The following is a 26,952-nucleotide window of genomic DNA, read 5'->3' as shown; positions in this document are numbered from 1 at the left end:
ATTAAAGCTAGTAGGAAGGGTTTTCATTCTACTCTGATTGTCCTATGAGGCTGCAGAACCCCTTACCCTCTGTCTGGACAGTGCTGATTGGCCCTGTGCTGATCACATGTACTCTCCCAAGAAAAAAAAATCTCTAGCAATACACACCAATCTGAGCATGTGCAGCTTGCCCCAAAGGCTCTGTTCTATCGGGAGGTGGTTTGGGCACAGTGGAAGGATTAGAGAGGATAGGATCAAACAGCATTTTTGCATTGGTTGAGTATAACAACCACACTTTACTGCATATACAGATTTATTTTTACTATTGTGGGTTTAGTAACACTTTTTAACTTTTTCTCTTCCATTCATCCATTCTTGCAGAAGGAGATCCTGATCAGCTGTTATGAATATGTGGAATGAGCTATTTTTTTTTTTTTTTCTTTTAAAGTCTACAGATTAGTCCTGTATTATGACTGTTTTTTTTTTTTTTCTTTTAAGGCAATATATCCTCTGTTCTACAAAAATCTGTCATTGGGGAACCCCATTTATGGCTGCAATCACTGCAAGAATGGCAGAATCTTCAGAAACAGGTTTCAAAAGAAGCAATTTTACAAGGGCAAAGAGAAGTTGAGAAGAGAAAATCAGAGGGCTGTCCATTTGTTTCCAAGACAAAAGTATGCAAGCATGATACCACTGTGAAAGACAACTTTGCACAATATGACCAAACAGCCAGAGAAGCTCCAGCCCGATCTAAAAATATGAGTAGTAAAGAAGTGAATACAGCTAGATCTCAAACATTTTCAAGTGAGAATGACAACACTGTCTCTTTCAGAGTGTCTTGCCGATGTTCTGGAGGAAATGCAAAAAAGACTACTGCACAGGTATTGTTTTATCTTCCAACATCATAAGATACTTGCAGAGAATGTGTATAGTGGTTTTACATACACCTTTTTATTTTTTTGTACACATTTTGTATAGTCAGACACATGGTAGGCTCTGCCACCTGCAGGAAACACAAAAATAAGATTTAACCCTTTTAGAACCCTCGACTGTAAATTGCCATCCTTCAGGTAAGTTGCCCACACAGGAAGATGTAAAGTCTCATTCACATGAGCATATCGATCCATACAGTCATGGGAAGGGCCTGTCTTCAGCCATGCTGGGTGCTCTGACCCATGCATTGGACCCGCAGGGATGTACATTCTGTGCTTCCTTTGGAGGTCCCAGCAGCCAGCCACCTGCCATTGTTTTAAACAGGCTGCCTGCCCTGATCATCTGTGCATCCCATGCAGCTAAAGATGACCCTTTATATGGGTGTATTGTATTATGCAATTTCTAGTTGTTATGGAGTACATAAGTTATGCCTGCATCCCTAAATAATATAGAACACAATCCCTTAGGTGGGACTGTACTGGGCATACAATTAAATGAAAACTGTTTAATAAAAAAGTATCAAAGCTTTATTACAATATTAAACAGTACAACAAAAAAAAGCTAAAAGCATTTGTACTTAGACTCTTGTAGATAACTAAGGAAAAGAAATAGAAGGAAAGCTGGAAAGTGACCTGGGGTGCGCTGTGGTCACAAGGTCTGTATGCCTAAAAGGGGGGGGGGGGGGGGAAACAAAGACAGGATGAGTCTGCAGAGGAGGTTTATTGAACCTTTTGATGTGAACAGGAACCCCCTGACAAGAGACTGCAGAAGTGCCCCCTAGTCGGAAAGAATGACCTGAGTAAGACTTGGGATCCAACCCAGATTCCCCTAGGTGTGGCAATGTTTGATAAAAGCCCTGAGGTGAGGGGCCCTGTGAAATGGCCAAAGTGGACTATCCCTGAGTTCATCCACCAACTGGGCCATGAGTAGGTCCAAGACCGAAACCAGGCACTAACCAGTTTCGATCTTGAAGTACCTAATACCGGTAGCTGCTCCTGTTTGCTGCGTTTTACACGCATCCAGGTGAAATGGGTAGTGGTACGGGACATGGCTCTAGTACGAGTAAATTCACCTGGTCTAAGAAACCCATAAAAGGCTTAATATATTGCTGCCTTGAGCACAAGACTTGGTAGCAGCCCAAAAGAGGACCTACACAACATCTCTGACATGCAACAGAAACCGTGCTCTGTGACTGGAAGCATGTTAGTAGGCCTGGGGGGAGGGGGGGGGTTGCATTTTCCCTTAAAGTGGTTTGGTACCTAAAAATGAAAGTTCATGTTATTAAAATCAACAGTTAGCATACTTACCTAAACGAACCCTGAAAAAAAAAAATATTATTTACTTACCTTTTATTTCTGATGTTTCAGCTGACTTCCGGGTTCTCCTCCCGTGGGAGTAGGGGTGGCTATCGTCCTCGCAATGGTCCCTGGGAAATTTCCCAAGAATCCATGGGGGACATTGAAATTGCGAAATCTCGCGAGATTTCGTTCGGACGCCGGTCACGTGACGAGGGCGTGTACGAATTTGCCATTTTTAAAGTGGGCAGGCAGCTGTATCTGCCATTACACACGAGGTAGCAAGCAAACAAGTGATTGCTTCTGTGGGTTAGTTTTCATTCATTCTTTGTTCTCTGTGCTGTGTGGTTTTCGTTGCCTTGACAACGGGGCGGGAACTTCCTGGAATTTTTCTTTCCTTGTCACTGCTCTCACTGAGCATGTGCAAGATGGAGCGGAGCATGCTGGGAGCCAGACGTCATCATATACCAGGAAGTAAATGCCTGTGGGCTTCAGACGCCCACAGTTAAAATGGAAAATGCCAGAGTAGGTTTTTATAAGTCATCCTGAAGAAAAGATTTGTCGCGCCGGGGGTCAAATAAACGCCGGACGTGGATGCCAATCGAAGCTAGCACTCACCCACCAGTGAGACAGGTAAGAAAAAAATAAAAAAAGAGCGGAATCCCACTTTAAGGATGGCTTTAATGGAATGTGCTGCAAACGCTGAATGCCTACCGGGATGTCGTATGGAAGTTAAATGCTGGATACCTGCCAAGTGTCCCTTGATAGTATTGTGAGAGAGTTTCAGTTGGGAATGACCGTAAGCCACAAAAGGTATTGACTATTGAAGCAATCCTGCCGCCTAGGGTACAGCATTTGAAAAACCTGAAATGTTTTCCAGGCTGTGTTGTAATCCTTCCTTCCTCGTGTTGAGTGACCTGGCGTTCAATCCTAATGCGCCCACCCAGTGTGCCTCTAATCCATCCTCAGGAGCGAGCAATGCAGGGATGGGGTGGCACAGATGTCTGCATCTGGAACCTGCTGAAAAAATGATGGAAAATCAAACAGAGCGCCTGCTGTATTCTGTACACCACTGATAAGCCTGCAGTGAATGTGAAAGCTAAACTGAAGAGGTAGCCAAACAAGCCTGCTTATGAAAGAAATGATATGCAGAGAACCTGACCTACCTTTGTTAATAATCTTGGAATTGCCTGATTATCTGTCCATGCAAAAAAGTGTTGCTCATCCACAAGTAACCCCACACCTGAGCTTCAGCCACTATGGGGTAGACCTCGAACAAGGCAGACATTTGTGTGAACCTGGGAATTGACTGACATTCGTCCGGCCATGGTCCTGCCAGCCAATGTGTGCCAAAAAGTCGCATAGTATCTAGTGGCTGCAGCATCAGTAATGACCTGAAAAGAAGACACCGAAACTGCAGGAATGAACATGGAAATGCTGTTCCAGTGCTGGAGGAACTCCTCCCACATGCGCAGGTCAGACAAAGCCGCTGAATCTAACTTGACCCTGGAATCTGAGTCAGGGGCTAAGGGTAACAACTCCAGCAACTGGAAAATGAAAGACCTGCCCTGGGGAATGATAGCAAAGTTTAACATGCCCAGCAGTGACTGCAAATCTTTCCTGGCAATGACTTGTGAACTGTAAAACCATGGCTCCGATCCCTGATCCTAGCCAACTTACTGTATTTTCCGCACCGCGAGATGCACTTTTCCCCCCCAGAAATATGGGGGAAAATGTCTCTGCGTCTTTATGGAGCGAATGTATGCTAGGCACCGCCCCCACCGCCAATGGCAACACCGCCACTGCCAGAAGAGGCAGGAGAGTGGAGAACAGACATCTGAAGCCCCTGTGAGCAGGGCTGGACTATCCTACCGGCAACTGCAGTCCTCTCCTTTGGCGCTCGTATGTCACGGAGCTGGGTCTGTGCAAGGTCCCGCCCCCCCAGACTGGCTCGTGCCGATCTAGGGGGGCGGGACCTTGCACACAGACTCAGCTCCGTGACATACGAGCGCTGGAGGGCAGAGGGAGGAGAGCGCTGTTATCAAGAGGCTGCAAGTGGTGGGCAAAGAGGCTGCGGTGGTGGGCAATGGTCAGGCTGCATTTCATGGGCACTGGTAAATATTTTAGTACCCCATTTGGTTCAGAATATTTTTATTTTTTTTCTTGTTTTTCTCCTCCTAAAACCTAGGTGCGTCTTATGGTCAGGTGCGTCTTATGGAGCGAAAAATACGGTATCTGCGGGCAGACTTACCTGCATGGACTGAGAATCGAACGCGATCCCCAAAAAGTCAGTGATAGCTGGGCCTTCCATTTTCTTACTTACAAATGGCACGTTAAGTGCAGGAAACTTAGCCACCATCAGTGGATGCACGGCTCAAACTCTCTCGATCAGGGGGTAATCGTTCAATAGTGGATGACTTCCTGACAGTTCTCTATGCCTGAGAATCTGAGCAAAGGCATCAAAAAGCCAAGGGCTGCTTTTGGACCCAAAAGTGAGCTTGGTAGCAAAATACACTCCCCTCCACTTGATGCCATGCCACTGCCAGAGCGAAGGCCGAATAGGGAGAAGCTTGAAAGCATCCGAGCCAAGCATTCCTACCTATGCCGATGTTGCGTTGGATTGCCTGGTCCACAGATGCATATTTGAGCGAAAACTCCTGATGGGAGTAAAATTCAAGCTAGGCACATGCAAATGAGGGGCTGACAAATTGTAAATCAAGCGAAGTTTATTTGAAAATTTCCCTTTTTAACCAAGCCAAGGGGGTTGACCCTCCAATTATGAAAAAGTGGTGTGGAAAAAGGCCCTATGACAAAGCCTTTGTCCAGCTTGGACTGGAGCAGAAAATCCACCGCCTCCAGGTTTGCTGCCGATGACTGACAGGTTTTTACACTCAAAAGTGCCTTGAGGAAATGTAATGACTACTGTGTGAACGCTTCCACCAAAAATTTATAGCGTGGAGGAAGGATGGGAAGCCGGACAGGCCTGTAAGAGACATTAATGCGGCTTAGTCATGAGGGCTTCACCTGCTTCAGTGAACAGGCAGATTTGGGGTGCTCTAGCAGCCGGCACAGACATTGAGGCAGCACTGGCTGTAATTGCATGAACCATGATTAAAGTTATTACAAATCTGTGACTTGCCTAGAAACTGAATTGGGCGGCCAAGCTTTTCAAAAGAAGTCACATGAGCTGGGGTTGATAATAAACATTGAGGGCATCCTGGAGGTACCTGGAACAGCAGGGGGTCCCATGAGAGGGCACCAGTTGGTAATGTGTGGAAGACGGGCACGTGGCACACACAGGAGACCTTAACCAGTCAAAATGGCAACAAAAAAGCTCAGTATCCACATTGCTCCAGCCAGTCATCACCGGGTGCTGGGCAAAAAATAGCTGCAGCTTTAGCAGAGAACGATGGTAATTACAGAAGGCTGATTCTCCGTATTTCGTTCATTGACAGACACAACACCTTAATCTTGACCTTAGGGTTATATCGCCACCTTTAGGAGAGGACTAGGCAGAACACACAAAAAACACGGCACTGCCCAAGGGTAGTTCTACTGGCTATAACCCTTCACTCTGCTCCCAGCAGCTCAGGGTTTTTGTTTTTGGCCTAGTCTAGGGGAAGGACCTGGCTCCCTGTGATTTCTCTAGCAGGCATAATGACAGAAGCCACTTGGTTGGAGACTATAGATCGGTGCTGGACCCCCCCCCCCCAGATCGATACCTGTGCCTTCCTCCGAACACAGAGTAGAAAGCCCACAATAGCCGCACGTCTCCTCGATGGTAAACCCAGAGATGTCAGCGGTCACGCCGGAAATTACTCAAATGTCCAACGTGATCAGGAAACTCCTCTGAAGCGGACACGCCCCTAACAATGAAGAAACTCACAACTTCAATACGAGAGAGAAGCTTACAGAAAAGAGGACCAGGGGCTGGCCTTTTTAAAGGTGAGGCTCCTCCTACAAATTCAAGCGGGCCTGCCCCCCACCTTCCTACTAGTGCAGTGGAAACATTATCTTCCATATACCAAGGTTACATAAATGGAATTCAAATAGCAATTCTTTTAGATTACACTTTGAATGAACATTAGCTGATATGTGACAAATCACAATACATAATTCATTATTCTAGAAGAGGTACTGACCCTTTTTTGTATATGATTTGAGACCACTTCCATAAAAATATGGCACAAAAAAAAGAGGCTTGCTGCTGTCTCGGCAAGAAGGGCTCCCATTAGATGTATGGGGGGGGGGGGGGGGAAGAGAAAGATGCTCACTATGCCCACAGGGGCCTGGAAACTAAGCCTGCTGGGGTCACCCAAACCGTAACTGCGAGGACTGTCACAAATTCCTTAAGTAGGGGAAGGGGGGATTTTACAGCTTAAAATAAAAAGAATGCATGTAAAACTATAGGCATAACTGAGTAGAATATCTAAGCATATACACTAGATTAACAAAAGTATTGTGACACTTGCCTTTACACGCAGATGTACTTTTATGACATCCCAGTCCCTAGGGTTCAATATTGAGTTGACCCACCCTTTGCAGCTACAACTGCTTCAACTGGTTCTGGCCAGCTCAGTGGATTGCTTTAAGGAGGACCTGGATTATTTCCTAAGTGTACATAATATAACTGGGTACTAACATTTTATAGGTAAAGTTGATCTGGGGAAATCCGATTGCCTCTCGGGGGATCAGGAAGGAATTTTTTCCCTTGCTTTAGCAAATTGGATCATGCTCTGCTGGGGAAAATCCGATTTGCCTTTCGGGGGATCAGGAAGGAATTATTTTGCCTTGCTTTTAGCAAATTGGATCATGCTCTGCTGTTGTTTTTTTTTTTTTTTTTTTTTTTTTTCTTTTTTTTTGCCTTCCTCTGGATCAACTGTGGGTATAGAATTGGGTATATGGGATTGTATGATATTATTATTATTATTATTATTATTATTATTATTTTATTTTTTTGTGGTTGAACTGGATGGACTTGTGTCTTTTCTTTTTTTTCTTTTTTTTTCAACCTGACTATGTAACTATGTAACTCTTCTGTGAAGGCTGTCCACACGGTTCAGGAGTTTGTCTATGGAAATGTTTGACCATTCTTCCAGAAGTGCATTTGTGAGGTCAAGCACTGATGTGAACAAGAAGGCCTGGCTCGCAGTCTCTGCTCTAATTCATCCTAAAGGTGTTTAGGACCTAAAGGTGTAATCAGGTTGAGGTCAGGACTCTGTGCATGGCAGTCAAGTTCTCCGCCTCAAACTCTCTCATCCATGTCTTTTATGGACCTTGTATGTGCACTGGTGCACAGTCATGTTGAAACAAGAAGAGGCCATCCCCAAACTGTTTCCACAAAGTTGGGAGCATGAAATTGTCCAAAATGTCTTTGTATGCTGACGTCTTGAGAGTTCTCTTCACTGGAACTAAGGGGCCAGGCCCAACCCCTGTTGAACACCGCCCCCCCCCCCCCTACACCAAATGGTGCGGACCAGTGCACTAAACAAGGTCCATAAAGAGATCGATGAACAAGTTTGGGGGTGGAGGAACTTGATTGGCCTGTGCAGAGTCCTGACCTCAACCTGTTAGAACACCTTTGGGATGAATTGGAGTGGAGACTGCATATGTTTTGTGTGTGTGTATATAGCATTAACAATCTACGTTTGGAATATAGTACTCGCAATTCTGTGTACAGATGATTAGCAATATTTGGTAATAAAAGATGGATAAAATATGATAAATTCCTCTTAAACTTGAAGATGCCAGGTTGCAATAACGATATCAAGGCAAGTCTGCAGATGCAAACAAATGTATATGTGTCAAGGTAAATGCGTATAACTACAGATCTCACAGCAGACTAAAGCCCCACCATGCTTCACTGTAGGGATGGTATTGACCAGGTAAAGAGAGGTGCTTGGCTTCCTCCAGACACAACGATTGCAATTTAGGCCATAGACTTCAATCTTTGTTTCATCAGACCAGAAAATTTTGTTTCTAATGGTTTGAGAGTCCTTCAGGTGCCTTTTGGAAAATTCCAGGTGTGTTGTCACGTGCCCTTAACTGAGGAGTGGCTTCTGTCTGGGCACTCTGCCATACAGGCCTGCTTGGAGTGCTGCAGAGATAGTTGTTGTTGTTCTGGAAGGTTCTCCTCCCTCCATACAAGCGCTGGAGTGCTGTCAGAGTGATCACCAGGTTCTTGGTTACCTCCCTGACTAAGGCCCTTCTCCCCTGATCGCTCAGTTTGGCTGGGTGGCCTGCTCTTGAAAGAGTCTTGGTTCCAAACTTCCATTTTGTGGATGATGGAGGCCACTGTGCTCATTGGGACCTTCAGTGCTACAGAAATTTTTCTGTACCCTTCCCCAGATCTGTGCCTCGATACAATCCTGCCCTCTGAGGTCTACAATTAGATCCTGATCAAAAGTTTACAAACCCCAGTTCTTAATACTGTGTATTGTCCCCTTTTAACTTTAGTGACGGTTTGAGGTCTTTTGTGGTATTTGTGGCTGAGGCTCTCTTTATCTTCCCATTCATCTTGGCAAAAAGCCTCCAGTTCCTGTAAAGTCTTGGGCTGTCTTGCATGAACTGCACATTTGAGATCTCCTCAGAGTGGCTCAATGATATTGAGGTCAGGGGGCTGAGATGGCCACTCCAGAACCATCTTTTTATTCTGCTGTAGCCAATGACAGGTTGACTTGCCATGTTGCTATGTTGGAATGTCCAAGTACGTCCCATGTGTAGCTTCCTAGCTGATGAATGTGAATGTAGGTTTGACTTGTGTCCTCGCCCCCCCCCCCCCCCCCCAAACTCGACTACTATGTAACTAAGTAATGTTCCGCCACTATTTTTTGATAACATACTGCATTCATCTTGCTGTCAATTTTAACTAAATTTCCTGTGCCTTTGTTGCTCACACATCCCCAAAACATCAGCGATACACCTTCGTATTTCACAGTAGGAATGGTGTACCTTTCATCATAGGCCAAATGGAGCATTAATAGTTATGGCCAAAAAGCTATATATATATATATATATATATATAATTTCTGCTCACTCCTAATGACTGTGCCAGATGGTTTGAGGCTTGTCTCTGTGCTGTTTGGCATATTGTAAGTGGGATGCTTTGTGGCATTTGTGTAATTAATTAATGCCTTACTTCTGGCGACTTGACCATGCAGCCCATCTTTCTTCAAGTGCCTCCTTATTGTGCATCTTGAAACCACCACACCACATGTTTTTAGAGTCCTGTATTTCACCCAAATTATTTTGTAGGTTTTTCTTTGCATCCCAAACCATTTTCTGGCAGTTGTGGCTGAAATTTTAGTTGGTCTACGTGACTGTGGTTTGGTTTCAACAGAACCCCTAATTTTCCACTTCTTGATTAGAGTTTGAACCCTGCTGACTGGCATTCTCAATTCCTTGGATATCTTTTTAGATCCCTTTTTTTCCTGTGTGTTTTTTTTTTTTGTTTATACAGTTCAGCTGTTTTCCCGCAGATCCTTTGACAATTCTTTTTGCTTTCCCCATGACTCCAAATCCAGACACGTCGGTGCAGCACTGGATGAAAGATGCAAGGGTCTGTCAGGAGTCCAGAAACTGACCTTTAGGCCTGGTTCACACTGGTACGACAAATGCTCCGACATTGGGAGCTCATGTCGCATGTGTGAAAATCAATGACAGTGTGAATTCGTCCTTATATACACAAACTAATTTCAGGATAACAGATCACAGGTGAGTATGGCTTCCTTTTTAATAGCCATTCAAACCCCTTTTATGTTGACTTGTGTGCGTGGTGTTAGGCCAAAATCACAAGGGTATGTAAACTTTTTTTGATCGGGGTCATTTAGGTAGTTTCTGTTTTCATTATGATTTAAAAATGGTAAACAGTTTGCTAATAAATGGCTTCAGGCAAACACTAACCATGAGTGAAAAAAGTTTGGGTTATTCATATTCTCTGAAAAATGGCCAAGAAATCACAAATTCTGCCAGGGTATGTAAATTTATGAGCACAACTGTACATCAGAAAACCCAGATTGATATTGCTCTTTCAGTACTTTAATATCTAATACCACCCCCTTTGAGCATTACTTTTGACTCAAAGCTGATTGGTGCATGTTAAGGAATTCTCATCCCACTACTCCTACAATAAGATCTTTCAACTCTTTACAAATTGGACATCTACTTAGTAGACAGGGATGCTGTTAGAAATCATGGGGCCCCCTACAGCCTTCCTGGGCTATGTGTATACTGTTATTCCCATCCATGGGTCTCTTTTTGATGCTTTAGTCTCTTAAAGCTGCCCATACACTGATCGAAATTCAGATGGTCCAGCAGGGACTAGGCAATTTTTAATCAGTGTGTCGGTGGGTAGTCTATCCTCCTCTGTTTGAATGGTGGGGCCAGTCAAGGTAGCTATGTGGATAGCTTAAGTTTTTTCAGGAATGCAAGTGCATTGTTCAGTTGCTCTACATCCAGGGTCCGCAACCCTCGGCACGTGTGCCAGACATGGCATGTGGCCACATTGATGCTTTCACACAAAGGCTGGGACACCCGACACATCAACGCAGCCAGCCGCCCGATGCTTGCGGCTGGCTACACAGAAAAGAGCCCCGTGCCTCTTTCTGTCCTAGTTGAACCCCCCCCCCCCCCCCCAAAAAAAAATACAATCCTATATACACAGTCCTTCACCCACAGTTGATCCAGAGGAAGGCAAAAAACCCCAGCAAAGTATGCTCCAATTTGCTACAGCAAGGGAAAAAAATCTTCCTGATCCCTTGAGAGGCGAACTGATTTTTCATGGATAAACATTAACTTTAAATGTTAGTACCCAGGAAAGAATCCAGGCATTTATTTTTTTTCTTTAAAAATAAATAAAATCTTTTATAAGCTTGCCAGAACCACTTCTGGAGAGGGAATCTATTCCACATTTTCACAGCTCTTACTGTGAAGAAACCTTTCAGTTTTTGGAGATCATCTTTTTTCCTATAGACATAGTTGCCCCCTTTTGTCCTCAGTGATGACCTAAAATGAATAACTCAACACCAAGTTCACTATATGGACCACTTATGTATTTGTACATGTTGATCATATCCCCCTTAATCACTTCCCGACTGGCGCATGACGATGTAAGTCGGCAGAATGGCACGGACAGGCAAATTTGCATTTAAAATTGCTGCCATGCCATCACGTGCACAGCGCACGGGACCCCCTGGGAGTCCGGTCACGGGTCCCGTTGACTCGATCGCTGTGGGGCTTACCTGCTATCGTCTCACGGGGAGGCTGAACAGGGAGTTGCGGAAGTAAGCAGCATCTCCCCGTTCTGCCTAGCAACAAGTGACACTGATCTCTGCTCCCTGTGATTGGAGCAGAGATCAGTGTTCGTTAACACAGCCACACCCCCCACAGTTAGTAACACGTCCCTAGGACACACTTAACCCCTACACTGCCACCCCCTGGTTAACCCCTTCACTGCCAGTGTAATTTACACAGGAATCGGTGCATTTGTATAGCAGTGATGTATAAATGACAATGGTCCCAAAAATGTCCGATGTGTCCGCCATAATGTCACAATAAAAATTGCTGATTGCCGCCATTACTAGTAAAAAATAAGTAATAAAAATGCCATAAAACTATCCCCTATTTTGTAAACTCTATAAATTTTGCGCAAACCAATCAATTGCTTATTGCAATTGTTTTTGGTTAAAAAAAAAAAAGGTAGAAGACTACGTATCGGCCTAAACTGAGGAAAATAAATGTTTTTATATATTTTGGGGGGGATATTTATTATAACAAAAAGTAAAAAATTTGTTTTTTCAAAATTGTCGCTTTTTTTGTTTATAGCGCAAAAAATAAAAACCGCAGAGGCGATCAAATACCACCAAAAACACAATTTGTGGGAAAAGGACATCAATTTTGTTTGGGAGCCACATCGCATGACCGTGCAATTGTCAGTGACAGTGCCGAATCGCAAAAAGTGGCCTGGTCTTTAGCCAGCAATATGGTCCGGTTCTCAAGAGGGAATAGATTCAGTTCCTCTAATCTTTCCTCATAGCTGAGCTCCTCCATGCCTCTTATCAGTTTGGTTGCCCTTCTCTGCAATTGCAGCCTGGCATTGCATGCTATTACTGAGCTTATGATCTACCAAAACCCCTAGATCCTTCTCCACTATAGGTTCCCCAATTGTACTCCCCCCCCCCCTAGTATGTATGATGCATGCATAACTTCATTTATCAACATTAACCCATTCTTGCTGAGCGTACGCAGATGTGCGTACTCTGCTTTCGGGGGTTATACTGGGATGATGCCGGTGTGGTAAAATTTCCTGCGACTTATGAAAAACCCTCACCCCGTCACTTCCGGTGCGGCTCTGAAACAGCTGACGGCGGGCCTGTACCGCGCATGCGCCAATTCCCTAACATCAACAGCGCATGTGCAGTATATTTATTTTCACGGTGGAGAAAAATTATAGCCTCAAGTGGGCGGAGACTTGCGGGCGGGCGGAGCTGAACAGATGGTTAGAACGTCAGCAGCAGCCCCGCCCACCCCATGATTTTCTTCACTGGTCAAGAAAAATTATGGCTTCAAGCTGTATTAGCGCATGCGCGGGATATTTGTTCAGCGGTTGACCAAAATTATGGACCCAAGCGGGCGGAGACTTGCTAGGAGGGAGAGGGGGCGGAGCTTGGAGAGGGGGCGGGGCCCCGTGGCATAGCACTGACTACATATACAGTACATTGTTCTGCCAATAAATATGCCTCACTGTGCCCAGAAATTGTCGTCTCACTGTGCCCAGAAATCGCCGTCTCACTGCGCCCAGCAAAAATACACCTCACTGTGCCCAGAAGTCGCCGCGCCTCACTGTGCCCAGAAGTCGCCGCGCCTCACTGTGCCCAGAAGTCGCCGCGCCTCACTGTGCCCAGAAGTCGCCGCGCCTCACTGTGCCCAGAAGTCGCCGCGCCTCACTGTGCCCAGAAATCGCCGCGCCTCACTGCGCCCAGCGAATGCCGCCTCACTGCGCCCATCAAACACTGTGCCCATCAATTGCCGCCACTGTGCTATCAAACACAGCCACTGTACCCATCAATTGCTGCCAGATTGTCAAGCCGTAGCTGTGCTCCCTGGGGATATGCTAATCACCCATCTGTGCTGCTGGAGGGAGCCCAGACGGGCATAAATGAGGGACCTGCATGTCATGGTAAGTGAGACCATCCCATATCCCACTCCATCTTTCCTGAGAACAGGGACCCTCTTCCAACCCCCCCCCAGGAGAGGAAACCCCTCCTCCCCTCTGAGGACAGGGACCCCTTCCCCCCCAATACAGAGACCTCCTTCTCCCCCCCCGAGGACGGGGAAACCTTCTCCCCCCCCCGAGGACAGGGAAACCTTCTCCTCCCCCCCCCCCCCCCCCCCCGAGGACAGGGAAACCTTCTCCTCCTCCCCCCCCCCCCCCCCGAGGACAGGGAAACCTTCTCCCCCCCCCGGACAGGGAAACCTTCTCCCCCCCCCCCCCCCGAGGACAGGGAAACCTTCTCCCCCCCCCCCCCAGGACAGGGAAACCTTCTTCCCCCCCCCCCCCCGAGGACAGGGAAACCTTCTCCCCCCCCCCCCCCCCCAGGACAGGGAAACCTTCTTCCCCCCCGAGGACAGGGAAACCTTCTCCCCCCCCCCCCCCCCCCCCCCCGAGGACAGGGAAACCTTCTCCCCCCCCCCCCCCCGAGGACAGGGAAACCTTCCCCCCCCCCCCCCCCCGAGGACAGGGAAACCTTCTCCCCCCCCCCCCCCCCGAGGACAGGGAAACCTTCTCCTCCCCCCCCCCCCCCCAGGACAGGGAAACCTTCTTCCCCCCCCCCCCCCCGAGGACAGGGAAACCTTCTCCCCCCCCCCCCCAGGACAGGGAAACCTTCTTCCCCCCCCGAGGACAGGGAAACCTTCTCCCCCCCCCCCCCCCCCCCCCCCGAGGACAGGGAAACCTTCTCCCCCCCCCCGAGGACAGGGAAACCTTCTCCCCCCCCCCCCCCCCCCCCCCCGAGGACAGGGAAACCTTCTCCCCCCCCGAGGACAGGGAAACCTTCTCCCCCCCCGAGGACAGGGAAACCTTCTCCCCCCCCCCCCCCCCCGAGGACAGGGAAACCTTCTCCCCCCCCCCCCCCCCCCCCGAGGACAGGGAAACCTTCTCCTCCCCCCCCCCCCAGGACAGGGAAACCTTCTCCCCCCCCCCCCCCCCCGAGGACAGGGAAACCTTCTCCCCCCCCCCCCCGAGGACAGGGAAACCTTCTCCCCCCCCCCCCCCGAGGACAGGGAAACCTTCTCCCCCCCCCCCCCCCCCCGAGGACAGGGAAACCTTCTCCCCCCCCCCCCCCCCCCCGAGGACAGGGAAACCTTCTCCCCCCCCCCCGAGGACAGGGAAACCTTCTCCCCCCCGAGGACAGGGAAACCTTCTCCCCCCCCCCCCGAGGACAGGGAAACCTTCTCCCCCCCCCCCGAGGACAGGGAAACCTTCTCCCCCCCCCGAGGACAGGGAAACCTTCTCCCCCCCCCGAGGACAGGGAAACCTTCTCCTACGCCCCCCCCCCCCCCGAGGACAGGGAAACCTTCTCCTCCCCCCCCCCCCCCCCGAGGACAGGGAAACCTTCTCCTCCCCCCCCCCCCCAAGGACAGGGAAACCTTCTCCTCCCCCCCCCCCCCGAGGACAGGGAAACCTTCTCCTCCCCCCCCCCCCCCCAAGGACAGGGAAACCTTCTCTTCCCCCCCCCCCCCCCCCAAGGACAGGGAAACCTTCTCTTCCCCCCCCCCGAGGACAGGGAAACCTTCTCTACCCCCCCAAGGAAAGGGAAACCTTCTCCTCCCCCCCCCCCCCCCCGAGGACAGGGAAACCTTCTCCCCCTCCCCCCCAAGGACAGTGAAACCTTCTCCCCCCCCGAGGACAGGGAAACCTTCTCCCCCCCCCCGAGGAAAGGGAAACCTTCTCCCCCTGAGGACAGGGAAACCTTCTCCTCTCCCCCCCCCCCCCCCGAGGACAGGGAAACCTTCTCCCTTCTCCCCCCCGAGGACAGGGAAACCTTCTCCCCCTGAGGACAGGGAAACCTTCTCCCCCCCCCCCCCCCCCAGGACAGGGAAACCTTCTTCCCCCCCCCCCCCCCCCCCCCGAGGACAGGGAAACCTTCTCCCCCCCCCCCCCCAGGACAGGGAAACCTTCTTCCCCCCCCGAGGACAGGGAAACCTTCTCCCCCCCCCCCCCCCGAGGACAGGGAAACCTTCTCCCCCCCCCCCCCCCCGAGGACAGGGAAACCTTCTCCCCCCCCCCCCCCGAGGACAGGGAAACCTTCTCCCCCCCCCCCCCCCCGAGGACAGGGAAACCTTCTCCCCCCCCCCCCCGAGGACAGGGAAACCTTCTCCTCCCCCCCCCCCCCCCCCCCCCGAGGACAGGGAAAACCTTCTCCCCCCCCCCCCCCCGAGGACAGGGAAACCTTCTCCCCCCCCCCCCCCCCGAGGACAGGGAAACCTTCTCCCCCCCCCGAGGACAGGGAAACCTTCCCCCCCCCCCCCCCCCCGAGGACAGGGAAACCTTCTCCCCCCCCCCCCCCCGAGGACAGGGAAACCTTCTCCCCCCCCCCCCCCCCCGAGGACAGGGAAACCTTCTCCCCCCCGAGGACAGGGAAACCTTCTCCCCCCCGAGGACAGGGAAACCTTCTCCCCCCCCCCCCCCGAGGACAGGGAAACCTTCTCCCCCCCCCCCCGAGGACAGGGAAACCTTCTCCTCTCCCCCCCCCCCCCCCCCCCCCGAGGACAGGGAAACCTTCTCCTCCCCCCCCCCCCCAGGACAGGGAAACCTTCTCCCCCCCCCCCCCCCGAGGACAGGGAAACCTTCTCCCCCCCCCCCCCCCCCCCCCGAGGACAGGGAAACCTTCTCCCCCCCCCCCCCGAGGACAGGGAAACCTTCTCCCCCCCCCCCCCCCCCCCGAGGACAGGGAAACCTTCTCCCCCCCCCCCCCCCCCCGAGGACAGGGAAACCTTCTCCCCCCCCGAGGACAGGGAAACCTTCTCCCCCCCCGAGGACAGGGAAACCTTCTCCTCCCCCCCGAGGACAGGGAAACCTTCTCCTCCCCCCCGAGGACAGGGAAACCTTCTCCTCCCCCCCGAGGACAGGGAAACCTTCTCCTCCCCCCCGAGGACAGGGAAACCTTCTCCCCCCCGAGGACAGGGAAACCTTCTCCCCCCCGAGGACAGGGAAACCTTCTCCCCCCCGAGGACAGGGAAACCTTCTCCTACGCCCCCCCCCCCCCCGAGGACAGGGAAACCTTCTCCTCCCCCCCCCCCCCCAAGGACAGGGAAACCTTCTCCTCCCCCCCCCCCCCCCGAGGACAGGGAAACCTTCTCCTCCCCCCCCCCCCAAGGACAGGGAAACCTTCTCCTCCCCCCCCCCCGAGGACAGGGAAACCTTCTCCTCCCCCCCCCCCCCCCCAAGGACAGGGAAACCTTCTCTTCTCCCCCCCCCCAAGGACAGGGAAACCTTCTCTTTCCCCCCCCCCCCCCCGAGGACAGGGAAACCTTCTCTACCCCCCCAAGGAAAGGGAAACCTTCTCCTCCCCCCCCCCCCCGAGGACAGGGAAACCTTCTCCCCCTCCCCCCCAAGGACACTGAAACCTTCTCCCCCCCCGAGGACAGGGAAACCTTCTCCCCCCCCCCCCCGAGGAAAGGGAAACCTTCTCCCCCTGAGGACAGGGAAACCTTCTCCTCTCCCCCCCCCCCCCCCGAGGACAGGGAAACCTTCTCCCTTCTCCCCCCCGAGGACAGGGAAACCTTCTCCCCCTGAGGACAGGGAAACCTTCATCCCCCCCCTCCCCCCCCCCCCCCCCCCGAGGACAGGGAAACCTTCCCCCCCCCCCCCGAGGACAGGGAAACCTTCCCCCCCCCCCCCCCCGAGGACAGGGAAACCTTCCCCCCCCCCCCCCCCGAGGACAGGGAAACCTTCCCCCCTCCCCCCCCCCCGAGGACAGGGAAACCTTCCCCCCCCCCCCCCCCCCCCCCGAGGACAGGTTAACCTTCTTCCTCCCCCCCCCGAGGACAGGGAAACCTTCTCCCCCCCCCCGTCCCCCCCCCGAGGACAGGGAAACCTTCTCCCCCCCCCGTCCCCCCCCCGAGGACAGGGAAACCTTCTCCCCCCCCCCCCCCCGAGGACAGGGAAACCTTCTCCTCCCCCCCCCCCCCGAGGACAGGGAAACCTTCTCCCCCCCCCCCCCCCCGAGGACAGGGAAACCTTCTCCTCCCCCCCCCCCCCCCCCCGAGGACAGGGAAACCTTCTCCTCCCCCCCCCCCCGAGGACAGGGAAACCTTCTCCTCCCCCCCCCCCCCCGAGGACAGGGAAACCTTCTCCTCCCCCCCCCCCGAGGACAGGGAAACCTTCTCCTCCCCCCCCCCCCCGAGGACAGGGAAACCTTCTCCTCCCCCCCCCCCCGAGGACAGGGAAACCTTCTCCTCCCCCCCCCCCCCCGAGGACAGGGAAACCTTCTCCTCCCCCCCCCCCCCCCCCGAGGACAGGGAAACCTTCTCCTCCCCCCCCCCCCCCGAGGACAGGGAAACCTTCTCCCCCCCCCCCCCCCCCCCGAGGACAGGGAAACCTTCTCCTCCCCCCCCCCCCCGAGGACAGGGAAACCTTCTCCTCCCCCCCCCCCCCCGAGGACAGGGAAACCTTCTCCTCCCCCCCCCCCCGAGGACAGGGAAACCTTCTCCTCCCCCCCCCCCCGAGGACAGGGAAACCTTCTCCTCCCCCCCCCCCCGAGGACAGGGAAACCTTCTCCTCCCCCCCCCCCCCGAGGACAGGGAAACCTTCTCCTCCCCCCCCCCCCCCCCCGAGGACAGGGAAACCTTCTCCCCCCCCCCCCGAGGACAGGGAAACCTTCTCCCCCCCCCCCCCCCGAGGACAGGGAAACCTTCTCCCCCCCCCCCCGAGGACAGGGAAACCTTCTCCTCCCCCCCCCCCCCCGAGGACAGGGAAACCTTCTCCTCCCCCCCCCCCCCGAGGACAGGGAAACCTTCTCCTCCCCCCCCCCCCGAGGACAGGGAAACCTTCTCCTCCCCCCCCCCCCCCCCCGAGGACAGGGAAACCTTCTCCTCCCCCCCCCCCCGAGGACAGGGAAACCTTCTCCTCCCCCCCCCCCGAGGACAGGGAAACCTTCTCCTCCCCCCCCCCCCCCGAGGACAGGGAAACCTTCTCCTCCCCCCCCCCCCCCCCCGAGGACAGGGAAACCTTCTCCCCCCCCCCCCCCCCCCCCGAGGACAGGGAAACCTTCTCCTCCTCCCCCCCCCCCCCCCCGAGGACAGGGAAACCTTCTCCTCCCCCCCCCCCCGAGGACAGGGAAACCTTCTCCTCCCCCCCCCCCCCCGAGGACAGGGAAACCTTCTCCTCCCCCCCCCCCGAGGACAGGGAAACCTTCTCCTCCCCCCCCCCCCCGAGGACAGGGAAACCTTCTCCTCCCCCCCCCCGAGGACAGGGAAACCTTCTCCTCCCCCCCCCCCGAGGACAGGGAAACCTTCTCCTCCCCCCCCCCCCCGAGGACAGGGAAACCTTCTCCTCCCCCCCCCGAGGACAGGGAAACCTTCTCCTCCCCCCCCCGAGGACAGGGAAACCTTCTCCCCCCCCCCCCGAGGACAGGGAAACCTTCTCCTCCCCCCCCCCCCCCGAGGACAGGGAAACCTTCTCCTCCCCCCCCCGAGGACAGGGAAACCTTCTCCCCCCCCCCCCGAGGACAGGGAAACCTTCTCCTCCCCCCCCCCCCCGAGGACAGGGAAACCTTCTCTTCCCCCCCCCCCCCCCCGAGGACAGGGAAACCTTCTCTACCCCCCCAAGGAAAGGGAAACCTTCTCCTCCCCCCCCCCCCCCCCCCCCCCGAGGACAGGGAAACCTTCTCCCCCTCCCCCCCAAGGACACTGAAACCTTCTCCCCCCGAGGACAGGGAAACCTTCTCCCCCCCCCCCCCCGAGGAAAGGGAAACCTTCCCCCCCCCCCGAGGACAGGGAAACCTTCTCCCCCCCCCCCCGAGGACAGGTTAACCTTCTTCCTCCCCCCCCCCCCCCCCCGAGGACAGGGAAACCTTCTCCTCCCCCCCCCCCCGGAGGACAGGGAAACCTTCTCCCCCCCCCCCCCCCCCCCCCCGAGGACAGGGAAACCTTCTCCTCCTCCCCCCCCCCCCCCCCCCCCGAGGACAGGGAAACCTTCTCCCCCCCCCCGAGGACAGGGAAACCTTCTCTCCCCCCCCCCGAGGACAGGGAAACCTTCTCCCCCCCCCCCCGAGGACAGGGAAACCTTCTCCCCCCCCCCCCGAGGACAGGGAAACCTTCTCCCCCCCCCCCCGAGGACAGGGAAACCTTCTCCCCCCCCCCCCCGAGGACAGGGAAACCTTCTCCCCCCCCCCCCGAGGACAGGGAAACCTTCTCCCCCCCCCCGAGGACAGGGAAACCTTCTCCCCCCCCCCCGAGGACAGGGAAACCTTCTCCGGCCCCCCCCCGAGGACAGGGAAACCTTCTCCCCCCCCCCCCCCGAGGACAGGTTAACCTTCTTCCTCCCCCCCCCCCCCGAGGACAGGGAAACCTTCTTCCTCCCCCCCCCCCCCCCCGAGGACAGGGAAACCTTCTCTTCCCCCCCCCCCCCCCCGAGGACAGGGAAACCTTCTCTACCCCCCCAAGGAAAGGGAAACCTTCTCCTCCCCCCCCCCCCCCCCCCGAGGACAGGGAAACCTTCTCCCCCTCCCCCCCAAGGACACTGAAACCTTCTCCCCCCGAGGACAGGGAAACCTTCTCCCCCCCCCCCCCGAGGAAAGGGAAACCTTCCCCCCCCCCCGAGGACAGGGAAACCTTCTCCCCCCCCCCCCCCCCCCCGAGGACAGGTTAACCTTCTTCCTCCCCCCCCCCCCCCCCGAGGACAGGGAAACCTTCTCCTCCCCCCCCCCCCGGAGGACAGGGAAACCTTCTCCCCCCCCCCCCCCCCCCCCCCCCGAGGACAGGGAAACCTTCTCCTCCTCCCCCCCCCCCCCCCCCCGAGGACAGGGAAACCTTCTCCCCCCCCCCCGAGGACAGGGAAACCTTCTCTCCCCCCCCCCGAGGACAGGGAAACCTTCTCCCCCCCCCCCCCGAGGACAGGGAAACCTTCTCCTCCCCCCCCCCCCCGAGGACAGGGAAACCTTCTCCTCCCCCCCCCGAGGACAGGGAAACCTTCTCCCCCCCCCCCCGAGGACAGGGAAACCTTCTCCTCCCCCCCCCCCCCCCCCGAGGACAGGGAAACCTTCTCTTCCCCCCCCCCCCCCCCCGAGGACAGGGAAACCTTCTCTACCCCCCCAAGGAAAGGGAAACCTTCTCCTCCCCCCCCCCCCCCCCCCCCGAGGACAGGGAAACCTTCTCCCCCTCCCCCCCAAGGACACTGAAACCTTCTCCCCCCGAGGACAGGGAAACCTTCTCCCCCCCCCCCCCGAGGAAAGGGAAACCTTCCCCCCCCCCCGAGGACAGGGAAACCTTCTCCCCCCCCCCCCCCCCCCGAGGACAGGTTAACCTTCTTCCTCCCCCCCCCCCCCCCCCCCGAGGACAGGGAAACCTTCTCCTCCCCCCCCCCCCGGAGGACAGGGAAACCTTCTCCCCCCCCCCCCCCCCCCCCCGAGGACAGGGAAACCTTCTCCTCCTCCCCCCCCCCCCCCCCCCGAGGACAGGGAAACCTTCTCCCCCCCCCCGAGGACAGGGAAACCTTCTCTCCCCCCCCCCGAGGACAGGGAAACCTTCTCCCCCCCCCCCGAGGACAGGGAAACCTTCTCCCCCCCCCCCCGAGGACAGGGAAACCTTCTCCCCCCCCCCCGAGGACAGGGAAACCTTCTCCCCCCCCCCCCGAGGACAGGGAAACCTTCTCCCCCCCCCCCCGAGGACAGGGAAACCTTCTCCCCCCCCCCGAGGACAGGGAAACCTTCTCCCCCCCCCCCCGAGGACAGGGAAACCTTCTCCGGCCCCCCCCCGAGGACAGGGAAACCTTCTCCCCCCCCCCCCGAGGACAGGTTAACCTTCTTCCTCCCCCCCCCCCCCGAGGACAGGGAAACCTTCTTCCTCCCCCCCCCCCCCCCCGAGGACAGGGAAACCTTCTCCCCCCCCCCCCCCGAGGACAGGGAAACCTTCTCCCCCCCCCCCCGAGGACAGGGAAACCTTCTCCCCCCCCCCCCGAGGACAGGGAAACCTTCTCCCCCCCCCCCCCCCCGAGGACAGGGAAACCTTCTCCCCCCCCCCCCCCCGAGGACAGGGAAACCTTCTCCCCCCCCCCCCCCCGAGGACAGGGAAACCTTCTCCCCCCCCCCGAGGACAGGGAAACCTTCTCCCCCCCCCCCCCCCCCCGAGGACAGGGAAACCTTCTCCTCCCGCCCCCCCCCCCGAGGACAGGGAAACCTTCTCTCCCCCCCCCCCCCCGAGGACAGGGAAACCTTCTCTCCCCCCCCCCCCCCCCGAGGACAGGGAAACCTTCTCCCCCCCCCCCCGAGGACAGGGAAACCTTCTCCCCCCCCCCCCCCGAGGACAGGGAAACCTTCTCCCCCCCCCCCCCCGAGGACAGGGAAACCTTCTCCCCCCCCCCCGAGGACAGGGAAACCTTCTCCCCCCCCCCCGAGGACAGGGAAACCTTCTCCCCCCCCCCCCGAGGACAGGGAAACCTTCTCCCCCCGAGGACAGGGAAACCTTCTCCCCCCCGAGGACAGGGAAACCTTCTCCCCCCCGAGGACAGGGAAACCTTCTCTACCCCCCGAGGACAGGGAAACCTTCTCTACCCCCCGAGGACAGGGAAACCTTCTCCCCCCCCCCCCCCGAGGACAGGGAAACCTTCTCCCCCCCCCCCCCCCCCGAGGACAGGGAAACCTTCTCCCCCCCCCCGAGGACAGGGAAACCATCCTCCCCCCCCCCCCCCCCCCCCCCCGAGGACAGGGAAACCTTCTCCCCCCCCCCCCGAGGACAGGGAAACCTTCTCCCCCCCGAGGACAGGGAAACCTTCTCCCCCCCCCCCCCCCGAGGACAGGGAAACCTTCTCCCCCCCCCCCCCCCGAGGACAGGGAAACCTTCTCCCCCCCCCCCCCCCCGAGGACAGGGAAACCTTCTCCTCCCCCCCCCCGAGGACAGGGAAACCTTCTCCTCCCCCCCCCCCCCGAGGACAGGGAAACCTTCTCCTCCCCCCCCCCCCGAGGACAGGGAAACCTTCTCCTCCCCCCCCCCCCCGAGGACAGGGAAACCTTCTCCTCCCCCCCCCCCCCGAGGACAGGGAAACCTTCTCCTCCCCCCCCCCCGAGGACAGGGAAACCTTCTCCTCCCCCCCCCCCCCCGAGGACAGGGAAACCTTCTCCTCCTCCCCCCCCCCCCCCCGAGGACAGGGAAACCTTCTCCCCCCCCCCCCCCGAGGACAGGGAAACCTTCTCCCCCCCCCCCCCGAGGACAGGGAAACCTTCTCCCCCCCGAGGACAGGGAAACCTTCTCCCCCCCCCCCCCTGAGGACAGGGAAACCTTCTCCCCCCCCCCCCCGAGGACAGGGAAACCTTCTCCCCCCCCCCCCCCCCCGAGGACAGGGAAACCTTCTCCTCCCCCCCCCCCCCGAGGACAGGGAAACCTTCTCCTCCCCCCCCCCCGAGGACAGGGAAACCTTCTCCTCCCCCCCCCCCCCCCCCCGAGGACAGGGAAACCTTCTCCTCCCCCCCCCCCGAGGACAGGGAAACCTTCTCCTCCCCCCCCCCGAGGACAGGGAAACCTTCTCCTCCCCCCCCCCCCCGAGGACAGGGAAACCTTCTCCCCCCCCCCCCCCCCCCCCCCGAGGACAGGGAAACCTTCTCCTCCCCCCCCCCCGAGGACAGGGAAACCTTCTCCTCCCCCCCCCCCCCCCCCGAGGACAGGGAAACCTTCTCCTCCCCCCCCCCCCCCCCCCCGAGGACAGGGAAACCTTCTCCCCCCCCCCCCCCCGAGGACAGGGAAACCTTCTCCTCCCCCCCCCCCCCGAGGACAGGGAAACCTTCTCCTCCCCCCCCCCCCCCCCCGAGGACAGGGAAACCTTCTCTTCCCCCCCCCCCCCCCCCGAGGACAGGGAAACCTTCTCTACCCCCCCAAGGAAAGGGAAACCTTCTCCTCCCCCCCCCCCCCCCCCCCGAGGACAGGGAAACCTTCTCCCCCCCCCCGAGGACAGGGAAACCTTCTCTCCCCCCCCCCCCCCGAGGACAGGGAAACCTTCTCCCCCCCCCCGAGGACAGGGAAACCTTCTCCCCCCCCCCGAGGACAGGGAAACCTTCTCCGGCCCCCCCCCCGAGGACAGGGAAACCTTCTCCCCCCCCCCCCGAGGACAGGTTAACCTTCTTCCTCCCCCCCCCCCCGAGGACAGGGAAACCTTCTTCCTCCCCCCCCCCCCCCGAGGACAGGGAAACCTTCTCCCCCCCCCCCCCCCCCCCCGAGGACAGGGAAACCTTCTCCCCCCCCCCCCCCCGAGGACAGGGAAACCTTCTCCCCCCCCCCCCCCCGAGGACAGGGAAACCTTCTCCCCCCCCCCCCCCGAGGACAGGGAAACCTTCTCCTCCCCCCCCCCCCCCCCCCGAGGACAGGGAAACCTTCTCCCCCCCCCCCCCCGAGGACAGGGAAACCTTCTCCCCCCCCCCCCCCCCCGAGGACAGGGAAACCTTCTCCTCCCCCCCCCCCGAGGACAGGGAAACCTTCTCCCCCCCCCCGAGGACAGGGAAACCTTCTCCCCCCCCCCCCCGAGGACAGGGAAACCTTCTCCCCCCCCCCCCCCCCCGAGGACAGGGAAACCTTCTCCCCCCCCCCCCCCGAGGACAGGGAAACCTTCTCCCCCCCCCCCGAGGACAGGGAAACCTCCCCCCCCCCCCGAGGACAGGGAAACCTTCTCCCCCCCCCCCCCCCCCCCGAGGACAGGGAAACCTTCTCCTCCCCCCCCCCCGAGGACAGGGAAACCTTCTCCCCCCCCCGAGGACAGGGAAACCTTCTCCCCCCCCCCCCCCCGAGGACAGGGAAACCTTCTCCCCCCCCCCCCCCCCCCCCCCGAGGACAGGGAAACCTTCTCCCCCCCCCCCCGAGGACAGGGAAACCTTCTCCCCCCCCCCCGAGGACAGGGAAACCTCCCCCCCCCCCGAGGACAGGGAAACCTTCTCCTCCCCCCCCCCCCGAGGACAGGGAAACCTTCTCCTCCCGCCCCCCCCGAGGACAGGGAAACCTTCTCTCCCCCCCCCCCGAGGACAGGGAAACCTTCTCTCCCCCCCCCCCCCCCCCCGAGGACATTGAAACCTTCTCCCCCCCCCCCTCCGAGGACAGAGAAACCTTCTCCTCCCCCCCCCCCCCGAGGACAGGGAAACCTTCTCCCCCCCCCGAGGACAGGGAAACCTTCTCCTCCCCCCCCCCCCCCCCGAGGACAGGGAAACCTTCTCCTCCCCCCCCCCCCCCCCCGAGGACAGGGAAACCTTCTCCTCCCGCCCCCCCCGAGGACAGGGAAACCTTCTCTCCCCCCCCCCCCCCCGAGGACAGGGAAACCTTCTCTCCCCCCCCCCCCCCCCCCGAGGACAGGGAAACCTTCTCCCCCCCCCCCCCCCGAGGACAGGGAAACCTTCTCCCCCCCCCTCCCCCCCCCCCAGAGGACAGGGAAACCTTCTCCCCCCCCCCAGAGGACAGGGAAACCTTCTCCCCCCCCCCGAGGACAGGGAAACCTTCTCCCCCCCCCGAGGACAGGGAAACCTTCCTCCCCCCCCCCCGAGGACAGGGAAACCTTCCTCCCCCCCCCTAACCCCCCCCCCCCCCGAGGACAGGGAAACCTTCTCCCCCCCCCCCCCCCCCCCCGAGGACAGGGAAACCATCTCCCCCCCCCCCCCCCCCCCCGAGGACAGGGAAACCTTCTCCCCCCCCCCCCCCGAGGACAGGGAAACCTTCTCCCCCCCCCCCCCCCGAGGACAGGGAAACCTTCTCCCCCCCCCCCCCCCCCCCCCCCGAGGACAGGGAAACCTTCTCCCCCCCCCCCGAGGACAGGGAAACCTACTCCTCCCCCCCCCCCGAGGACAGGGAAACCTTCTCCTCCCGCCCCCCCCCGAGGACAGGGAAACCTTCTCTCCCCCCCCCCCCCCCCCCGAGGACAGGGAAACCTTCTCCCCCCCCCCCCAAAGACAGGGAAACCTTCTCCCCCCCCCCCAAGGACAGGGAAACCTTCTCCCCCCCCCCCCAAGGACAGGGAAACCTTCTCCCCCCCCCCCCCCCCCCGAGGAAAGGGAAACCTTCTCCTCCCCCCCCCCAAGGACAGGGAAACCTCCCCCCCCCCAGGACAGGGAAACCTTCTCCTTCCCCCCCCAGGACAGGGAAACCTTCTCCTCCCCCCCCAGGACAGGGAAACCTTCTCCTCCCCCCCCAGGACAGGGAAACCTTCTCCTCCCCCCCCAGGACAGGGAAACCTTCTCCCCCCCCCCCCGAGGACAGGGAAACCTTCTCCCCCCCCCCCGAGGACAGGGAAACCTTCTCTACCCCCCGAGGACAGGGAAACCTTCTCTACCCCCCGAGGACAGGGAAACCTTCTCTACCCCCCGAGGACAGGGAAACCTTCTCTACCCCCCGAGGACAGGGAAACCTTCTCTACCCCCCGAGGACAGGGAAACCTTCTCTACCCCCCGAGGACAGGGAAACCTTCTCTACCCCCCGAGGACAGGGAAACCTTCTCTACCCCCCGAGGACAGGGAAACCTTCTCTACCCCCCGAGGACAGGGAAACCTTCTCTACCCCCCGAGGACAGGGAAACCTTCTCTACCCCCCGAGGACAGGGAAACCTTCTCTACCCCCCGAGGACAGGGAAACCTTCTCTACCCCCCGAGGACAGGGAAACCTTCTCTACCCCCCGAGGACAGGGAAACCTTCTCTACCCCCCGAGGACAGGGAAACCTTCTCTACCCCCCGAGGACAGGGAAACCTTCTCTACCCCCCGAGGACAGGGAAACCTTCTCTACCCCCCGAGGACAGGGAAACCTTCTCCCCCCCCCCCCCCCCCCCGAGGACAGGGAAACCTTCTCCCCCCCCCTCCCCCCCCCCCAGAGGACAGGGAAACCTTCTCCCCCCCCCCAGAGGACAGGGAAACCTTCTCCCCCCCCCGAGGACAGGGAAACCTTCCTCCCCCCCCCCGAGGACAGGGAAACCTTCCTCCCCCCCCCCCGAGGACAGGGAAACCTTCTCCCCCCCCCCCCCCAGGACAGGGAAACCTTCTCCCCCCCCCCGAGGACAGGGAAACCTTCTCCCCCCCCCCCCCCCCCCGAGGACAGGGAAACCTTCTCTCCCCCCCCCCCCCCCCCGAGGACAGGGAAACCTTCTCTCCCCCCCCCCCCCCCCCGAGGACAGGGAAACCTTCTCCCCCCCCCCCAAAGACAGGGAAACCTTCTCCCCCCCCCCAAGGACAGGGAGACCTTCTCCCCCCCCCCCCAAGGACAGGGAAACCTTCTCCCCCCCCCCCCCCCCGAGGAAAGGGAAACCTTCTCCTCCCCCCCCCCCAAGGACAGGGAAACCTCCCCCCCCCCAGGACAGGGAAACCTTCTCCTTCCCCCCCAGGACAGGGAAACCTTCTCCTCCCCCCCCAGGACAGGGAAACCTTCTCCTCCCCCCCCAGGACAGGGAAACCTTCTCCCCCCCCCCCGAGGACAGGGAAACCTTCTCCCCCCCCCCCGAGGACAGGGAAACCTTCTCTACCCCCCGAGGACAGGGAAACCTTCTCTACCCCCCGAGGACAGGGAAACCTTCT

At 57.9% G+C, this 26,952-nt stretch overlaps 1 protein-coding gene across 4 annotated transcripts in view; it reads left to right on the top strand.

Annotated features, from left to right (window-relative positions):
• Nucleotides 1-26,952, top strand: part of THUMPD2 (THUMP domain 2 tRNA and snRNA guanosine methyltransferase) — a 327,697-nt gene that overhangs the window by 55,749 nt on the left and 244,996 nt on the right. For all 4 annotated transcript variants that reach the window (XM_077486497.1, XM_077486496.1, XM_077486498.1 and 1 more), the window contains exon 3: nt 478-860. In XM_077486497.1, the coding sequence (XP_077342623.1) occupies nt 478-860 (383 nt within the window). The remainder of the gene's footprint in view (nt 1-477; nt 861-26,952) is intronic.

Source organism: Lithobates pipiens, unplaced genomic scaffold (assembly GCF_037356315.1).
Source record: "Lithobates pipiens isolate NorthernLeopardFrog02 unplaced genomic scaffold, aLitPip1_a1.2 Scaffold_18, whole genome shotgun sequence".
NCBI lineage: Eukaryota > Metazoa > Chordata > Amphibia > Anura > Ranidae > Lithobates > Lithobates pipiens.
Note: the sequence above shows the minus strand (reverse complement) of the source record. Positions and strands in the feature narration are given on the sequence as shown.